This window comes from Podarcis gaigeae (assembly GCF_964106915.1).
Source record: "Podarcis gaigeae genome assembly, chromosome: 18".
NCBI classification, from domain to species: Eukaryota; Metazoa; Chordata; class Lepidosauria; order Squamata; family Lacertidae; genus Podarcis; species Podarcis gaigeae.
The window spans coordinates 6,647,282-6,655,226 of NC_139696.1; the positions used below are offsets into that span (position 1 = coordinate 6,647,282).

The following is a 7,945-nucleotide window of genomic DNA, read 5'->3' on the forward strand; positions in this document are numbered from 1 at the left end:
TCAGGAAATAGAATGGAAGATTAAATTAATGAAACAAAAAACATTTGAATCGGCTAACAAATGTGGGAAACTGCTGGCTTGGCAGTTGAAGAAGAGACAAAAGTTGAACATAGTAACAAATTTGGAAATCGAAGGAAGATATATTCAGAACCCGGTGGAAATTAGAAAATGCTTCCAGAAATATTTCAAGAAATTATATACTCAAGGGCCACAAAATGAGGAGGAGATTGCAAAATTTTTGGAGAAAAATGGACTTAAAAAACTATCACAAGAAAATAGATCACTCCTGAATAGCAAAATAACACGATTAGAGATAGAACATGCCATTCAGAATATGAAGCTGGGCAAGTCTCCAGGGCCAGATGGCTTGACCTCCAAGTACTATAAGATATTAAGTGACTATTTGATTCAACCACTGATGGAGGTCAGCAATGAAATTATGGAGGGAAAGAAGGCGCCTGAATCGTGGAAGGAAGCTTTCATCACATTGATACCAAAATCAGAAACTGAAAAGACACAACTTAAGAACTACCGTCCCATTTCCCTTTTAAATGTGGATTATAAAATATTTGCTGATGTTTTGGCAGGAAGACTCAAAAGAGTTTTAAATGAGATAATTCATAAAGACCAGGCAGGCTTTCTCCCAGGAAGACACTTGTTTGCTAATACAAGGAATATTATTGACATTTTGGAACTTTTGCAAACAAATATTAACACTAAAGCAGTTTTAATTTTTATAGACGCGGAGAAGGCCTTCGATAACATCTCTTGGAAATTTATGAAGGGGAATTTAAAAGAAATGGGAGTGGGGCGGGGTTTTGAAAATGGGATTGATGCGATTTACTCAGAACAAAAGGCAAAACTGATAGTTAACAATGTGGTTACAGAAGAGTTTAAGATTGAAAAAGGGACACGACAAGGCTGCCCGATTTCCCCCTTGCTGTTTATTTCTGTCCTGGAGGTGCTCTTGAACTTGATTAGAGGGGACCGGTTGGTGCAAGGGATTCAGATCGGAGCGAAACAATATAAACTTAAAGCTTTTGCAGATGACCTTGTCTTGACATTGCAAGAGCCAGAATCTAGCACAAAAAGAGTGTTACAATTGATTCAGGACTTTGGTCGGGTGGCGGGTTTCAAACTAAATAAACAGAAAACTAAGGTGTTGGGAAAAAACTTGACAGATACAGAGTTAGAACGGTTTCAGAGAGAAACAGAATTAAATCTGGTAAAAAGGGTGAAGTACCTAGGGGTAAATATAACAGCAAAAAATTTATGTCTCTTTAAGGATAACTATGATAAATGTTGGTCTGAAATTAAGAGAGACTTGGACAGCTGGACAAATTTGAAGCTCTCTTTGTTAGGCCGAATTGCTGCTATCAAGATGAATGTATTGCCAAAGATGTTGTTTTTGTTTCAAACATTGCAGATTGTAGACAAAACGGAGTGTTTCCGGAAGTGGCAGAGAGATATTTCTAAATTTGTCTGGCAGGGCAAAAAGCCCAGAATTAAGTTCAAGATACTAACTGACGCGAAAGAAAGAGGGGGCTTTGCCCTGCCAGACTTAAGGCTGTACTATGAAGCCGCAGCTTTCTGCTGGCTAAAAGACTGGCTACTTCTAGAAGACACTGATGTCTTAGATTTAGAAGGTTTTAACAATGCATTTGGTTGGCATGCATACTTATGGTATGATAAAGTTAAGATCAATAAGGCCTTTAAGAATCATATTGTCAGGAAAGCAGTGTTTAATGTCTGGACAAAATACAAAGACCTATTGGAAAATAAAACTCCAAGATGGCTATCACCTCTGGAGGCCAAGGCCCGAAAAAGACCCAATATGGAGGCCAAATGGCCGAAATATTGGGAAATAATAGAGAAAGAGGGCAATAATTGGAAATTGCAGAGTTTGGAAAAAATGAAAGACAAAGTGCGAGACTGGTTACACTACGCTCAGATCCAAGAAATTTTTAAAAATGATAAAAAGTTAGGATTCCAGGTGGAGAAATCGAAGTTGGAAACAGAATTGTTAGAACCTAAGACTAAAGTACTCTCAAGAATGTATAACTTGCTGTTGAAATGGAATACACAAGATGAAATGGTTAAGTCGGCCATGATAAAGTGGGCACAGGATATTGGGCATAATATTATGTTCGAGGATTGGGAAAGGTTGTGGACCACGGGGATGAACTTCACGGCATGTAATGCTCTGAAGGAAAATGTAATGAAAATGATATATAGGTGGTACATGACCCCAGTTAAACTTGCCAAAATATGCCATGTGCCAGACAATAAATGTTGGAAATGTAAGGAAAATGAAGGAACATTCTTTCACCTCTGGTGGACTTGTCCCAGGGTGAAGGCCTTCTGGGAAATGATATATAATGAGCTGAAAAAGGTATTTAAGTATACCTTCCTTAAGAAACCAGAGGCCTTCCTCTTGGGCATTGTCGGCCAGATGGTGCCAAAGAAGGATCGAACATTCTTTTTGTACGCAACAGCAGCAGCAAGGATACTTATCGCTAAGAAGTGGAAAACTCAAGATCTACCCACGCTGGAAGAATGGCAGATGCAGCTGATGGACTATATGCAACTGGCAGAGATGACTGGCAGAATTCGAGACCTGGGAGAAGAGAGGGTTGAAGAAGATTGGAGGAAATTTAAGACTTATTTACAAAAATATTGTGATTTGGTGGAAAGTTAAGTAGGATGTTTGATCATAAATAATTGGCCATCACAAAATCGGATTGGAATGGGATGTAAAGCGAGACTAAGAGAAACAAATTTTCAGAGGACTATATTTAAATAAGCGGTTATAAAATTTGCAAACTAGATGATAAATTGCTTGGAAAAAATTTATGATGATGAAAATGGCAGTGGGAGATGTGAGGAAGTCCAAAGAAGTAATGAAACTCTGTTGAGATAAAAGTAAGGTTGTTTATTGTCTTTGTACTTTATTCTGTAAAAAACCCTAATAAAAATTTTATTAAAAAAAAGAAAGTGCCCCTCAAGTTAATAACGGTTTCGGGTTAAGAACGGACCTCCAGAACGAATTAAGTTTGTAACCCGTGGTACCACTGTAGAAGGAAAGCAAGGGAGATCTTTTCTAGAAAAAGAGGTGCCGGAACTCGCCATGAACTCGCCTTGTTCTCTAAGAATGGGAGTGGCAGCCATCTGAGAGCTGCCAAAACAGAGTCCTGGCCGGAAAACAGGCCCTGTGCACAACACTCCTGTGGTATAGTCCGAATGTGATTCCTGTTCTTTCTTTTCTTTTCTTTTCTTTAAATTATTTTTATTAAGTACAAATTAGAAAACATACATATTTACAACAAAAGAAAATACAAAGGAAAAAGAAAATACATATAACCAAGGGGGGGGGGAAATTAGAGAATACTTTGCCTTTTTTCATATTTACAGTTATTTATACCTCTATAAGGGATGCGGGTGGCGCTGTGGTTTAAACCACTCAGCCTAGGACTTGCTGATCAGCAGGTCGGCGGTTCAAATCCCCGCGATGGGGTGAGCTCCCGTTGCTCGGACCCTGCTCCTGCCAACCTAGCGGTTCGAAAGCACATCAAAGTGCAAGTAGATAAATAGGTACCGCTCTGGTGGGAAAGTAAACAGCATTTCCGTGTGCTGCTCTGGTTCGCCAGAAGCGGCTTAGTCCTGCTGGCCACATGACCCGGAAGCTGTACGCCGGCTCCCTTGGCCAATAAAGCGAGATGAGCACCGCAACCCCAGAGTTGGCCATGACTGGATCTAATGGTCAAGGGTCCCTTTACCTTTATACCTCTATAAAATGCTATTCACAATAAAGGAGAAATGAAAGATATCAGGAAAAAAGAACAAAGAAAAAATAAAGAAGTAAAAGAAAAGGATCATAGGTGAAAATTTTAAAAAGTTGATAACTATTCACTATAGATAGCCGTTTCCCATCTATATTTATATTCAATTGTTCTTTCTTCCTCACAGATGCTGCTGGTGGAGTTTTACAAAGCGGCGCCCGACGTAGTGAAGTTTCAAGAGATGTGGAGCCAGGAGCAGACCTACTTGGATAAACTAAAGGTAATCTTGAGGAAGAGTTGTTCGGCAGTGGAGCGGACCTCCAGAGAAGGTGGTAGATTCTCCTTCCTGGGAGGTTTTCCGGCAGGGGTTGGGTGGGCATTCATTAAACCGGGATTCCTGTGTTGAAGGGAGTTGGACTGGATTACCCTTGGGGGTCCCTTCCGACTCCACAAGTCTCTAGTTATGCATGCTCTGGTGATCTGGACTACTGCAATGCACTCTCCATGGGGCTGCCTTTGAAGGTGACCTGGAAACTGCAGCTAATCCAGAATGTGGCAGCTAGACTGGGGACTGGGAGCGGCTGCCGAGACCACATAACACCGGTCCTGAGAGATGTGCACTGGCTCCCAGTACGTTTCCGAGCACAATTCAAAGGCTTGGTGCTGACCTTGAAAGCCCTAAATGGCCCAGTATCCCTGAAGGAGCGTCTCCACCCCCATCGTTCAGCCCGGACACAGAGGTCCAGCACCGAGGGCCTTCTGGCGGTTCCCTCATTGCAAGAAGTGAACCAGGCAGAGGGTGTTAGATGATTTGTGAAGGATGATTTACTGGTGAAAGTATAGTCCTTTTTGTTGGGGATAATTCAGACTGAAATTCCCAGGTGTCAAAAAAGGTTATTTGTGTACGCCACTACTGCAGCCCATGTTTTGTTGGCCCAAAAATGGAAAACAAGCAAGATCCCAACCAAAGAGGAATGGCAACTTAAACAGATGGAATAATCGCAGCTTGCAGACTTAACATATAGAATAAGAGAACAAGAAGAACATGTTTAGAGAAGATTGGAAAACGTTTATTGAATATTTGGCGGGGGGGGGGGAATTGTGTACAGCTGAAAACATTGGCAGCATTAAGAGAAACTCAACAGTGTAAATAAGTTTTGATGGATGCAATAGTGGAATACTGAATGGTTTAGTTTGTGTAAAATATGCAGGGACTTGTGATATGCAAAATGAACCATGGAAAGAGAAGATGGGGAAGTCATTTATACCTTAAGGATGCTTAAATGTGTATTTTAAATTGTAAAACATAAACATTTAATGAGAATTAGAAAGTATCACACAGCGATTTGTGGGTGGGCCGTGCAAGGGAGAAGCCATTTTTTTTTTTGGTCTACTTGCATTTAGCAAGCTGCTGAGGCTCACTTTCGGTCCGAGTGCCCTGCCTGTTCGAATGACAAACGCTGCTATCCCCTCCTTGCAGGGCTCATTGGCTTCCAGGACGCCAAAGGACCAAGGTTTCGGACATATCCTGGAACAAGTCTACAGCATACTCAAGCAATACAGCTGAACTCAGGAGGAGGAACCATGTCTTCATGGACCTGTCGGTCGGGGTTAGGGAAAGAAGTTTGGGCGAGAAGTTTCCCACTTTGAAACCCAGTTCTGCCCAATCTTTCTTGGCAGGTAGAGAGGGAAATGGAGACCCTTTGTGTTTGTGTGTGTAAGAAAGGTTTTTCATGAGTTTAAGCGGAGACACCAGACCAGCCAAGAACATGCTTTGATTTGCCTATGCGGAAGCTAGAGAAGCTATCTGTTCCCCTGTACTGGGCTTGGCGTCACGGGACAGAACACACCCATTTCATAGATGGTCGACTGAAGCAACCTGGCTTGCGAGGCCTCAAAAGGACCCCTTGGTAGATCTCGAATTCAATCAAGCAGAGTGTTGTCATAGAATCATAGAGTTGGAAGAGACCCCAAGGGCCATCGAGTCCAACCCCCTGCCAAGCAGGAAACATCATCAGAGCACTCCTGACATATGGTTGTCAAGCCTCTGCTTAAAAACCTCCAAAGAAGGAGACTCCACCACACTCCTTGGCAGCAAATTCCACTGTCAAACAGCTTTTACTGTCAAGTAGTTCTTCCTAATGTTTAGGTGGAATCTTCTTTCTTGTAGTTTGGATCCATTGCTCCGTGTCCGCTTCTCTGGAGCAGCAGAAAACAACCTTTCTCCCTCCTCTATGTGACATCCTTTTATATATTTGAACATGGCTATCATATCACCCCTTAACCTCCTCTTCTCCAGGCTAAACATGCCCAGCTCCCTTAGCCGTTCCTCGTAAGGCATCGTTTCCAGGCCTTTGACCATTTTGGTTGCCCTCCTCTGGACACGTTCCAGTTTGTCAGTGTCCTTCTTGAACTGTGGTGCCCAGAATTGGACACAGTACTCCAGGTGAGGTCTGACCAGAGCAGAATACAGTGGCACTATTACTTCCCTTGATCTAGATGCTATACTCCTATTGAGTCGGCACCGCTGACCTCCTCTTGAGGTTTTCCGAGACAGAATGGAAGTCCACAACTCTCAAGTTTCATCTTATGTTTCGTGCTGTGAAGGGTGGGGAGAATCTTGCCTATGGCCTCCTATGTTTGGGGTGTGTGTGTCTGAGCTGGTAAGAGGGCAGATTAAAAAAAGGGGGCAGTGTGGTGTTGCCTTTCTAAAAAATTTCACGGATCTGTAGAAGCAGCAAAAACTGAGTAAAAAGGCAGCAAAAAAGGACGGAAGCTTACTTTGCGTAAAAGCAGGGTTGCAGAAGGTTGGTGAAAATCTTGCTTTGTCCTAAAGGGTAAAGGGACCCCTGACCATTAGGTCCAGTCGTGGCCGACTCTGGGGTTGTGGCCCTCATCTCGCTTTATTGGCCGAGGGAGCCGGCGTACAGCTTCCGGGTCATGTGGCCAGCATGACTAAGCCGCTTCTGGCGAACCAGAGCAACGCATGGAAACGCTGTTTACCTTCCCGCCGGAGTGGTACCTATTTATCTACTTGCACTCTGACGTGCTTTTGAACAGCTAGGTTGGCAGGAGCAGGGACCGAGCAATGGGAGCTCACCCCGTCGCGGGGATTCGAACCGCCGACCTTCTGATCGGCAAGTCCTAGGCTCTGTGGTTTAACCCACAGCACCACCCTCATCCTGTGCTTTGTCCTTTCTGTGTTCCTTAAAAGCAGCTGTGCATCTATCTGTTCCTGTGGCTCTCGGGTAGGGAAGCTGTGATGCTCCAGATGTTTTTGGACTCCTGGCAGGAATGACCGGAGCTGGGAATCCCAGCAAACCAGTTCTGACAGCTCTGTAGAACAAGCTGCCCCAGGAGGAGATTTGTGATGTACAGTCCTGCCCTGGCCTCCCTCTGGTCAGCCTCTGCTGGAGATGGGGCAGTTCCGTCCCGGTTTTTGCTGTTGTTGAATGTACAGGCAACTTCCTGCTCACACGTGTTCTGTTTGCCAAGTGGTACCCAGAAATGATGAGCACTTGGTCAACTGGGCTCTCGCTGTCGCTCCGGCTCATGCGAGGGCTTGCTCGACCAGCTCAGCTTCCCCGTGCAGCGGTAGGCCTTTGCTGAACAGCCTCAACAAGCCTCTGGCTCACGAGTAGACCCTTCCCAGAGCCCAGAGGAGGCTCTGGAGAGGGTCTCTGGACAAGCTGGGCTTTGGCTTCCTTGGCAACTGCTGCTGCGCTACCCCACATGTCGGCTGTTAAGCGGGGAGGCTCAACAAAGCTCTGCTGATCCTCCAGCTCATAAGCAGCCCTCTCCAGGATGGGGAGGGTCTCCTCCCATGCCAGGACGACTCTCCAGGGTGCTCCCCATTTCCTGCAATTTCCCTTATGCATGCAGGAGCCAGGAACGTAAACGGGGAGTCGCCTGTGATTGAATCCTTTAGAATGACAAACCCACGAAAAGCTAGACTACAGCTCTTTCATTTGAAGCTGCTGGTTTGGGTCGTTGCGTTCCATGGCTTTTGGGGCTTTTTAGCTTAGGGGGAAGCAAGTCGATGGGGGGGGGGAGATTTTTCTCTCTCCTCCCTCCTTCATAATCCTAGCACTTGGTGACAATGAAGATGAATATTGGAAGATTCAGGAGAGACTAAGGAAAGCAGTTCGGACAGCACATAGATTAGT

General features: G+C 44.4%; 1 protein-coding gene across 4 annotated transcripts in view; it reads left to right on the plus strand.

Moving 5' to 3' along the window:
* LOC310835657 (MPN domain-containing protein-like) overlaps nucleotides 1-6,546 on the plus strand; it is a gene marked incomplete at its 5' end in the record, with an annotated part of 32,090 nt that extends 25,544 nt beyond the window's left edge. For 3 of the 4 annotated variants that reach the window (XM_083720544.1, XM_083720546.1, XM_083720545.1), the window contains 2 exons: nucleotides 3,967-4,059; nucleotides 5,260-5,716. In XM_083720544.1, the coding sequence (XP_083576670.1) occupies nucleotides 3,967-4,059; nucleotides 5,260-5,346 (180 nt within the window). In that variant the 3' untranslated portion in view covers nucleotides 5,347-5,716. Of the gene's footprint in view, nucleotides 1-3,966; nucleotides 4,060-5,259; nucleotides 5,717-6,278 lie in introns of those variants that run through there. The other variant, XR_014559723.1, reaches the window with a different exon arrangement.
* Between the last annotated feature and the right edge of the window lie 1,399 nt (nucleotides 6,547-7,945).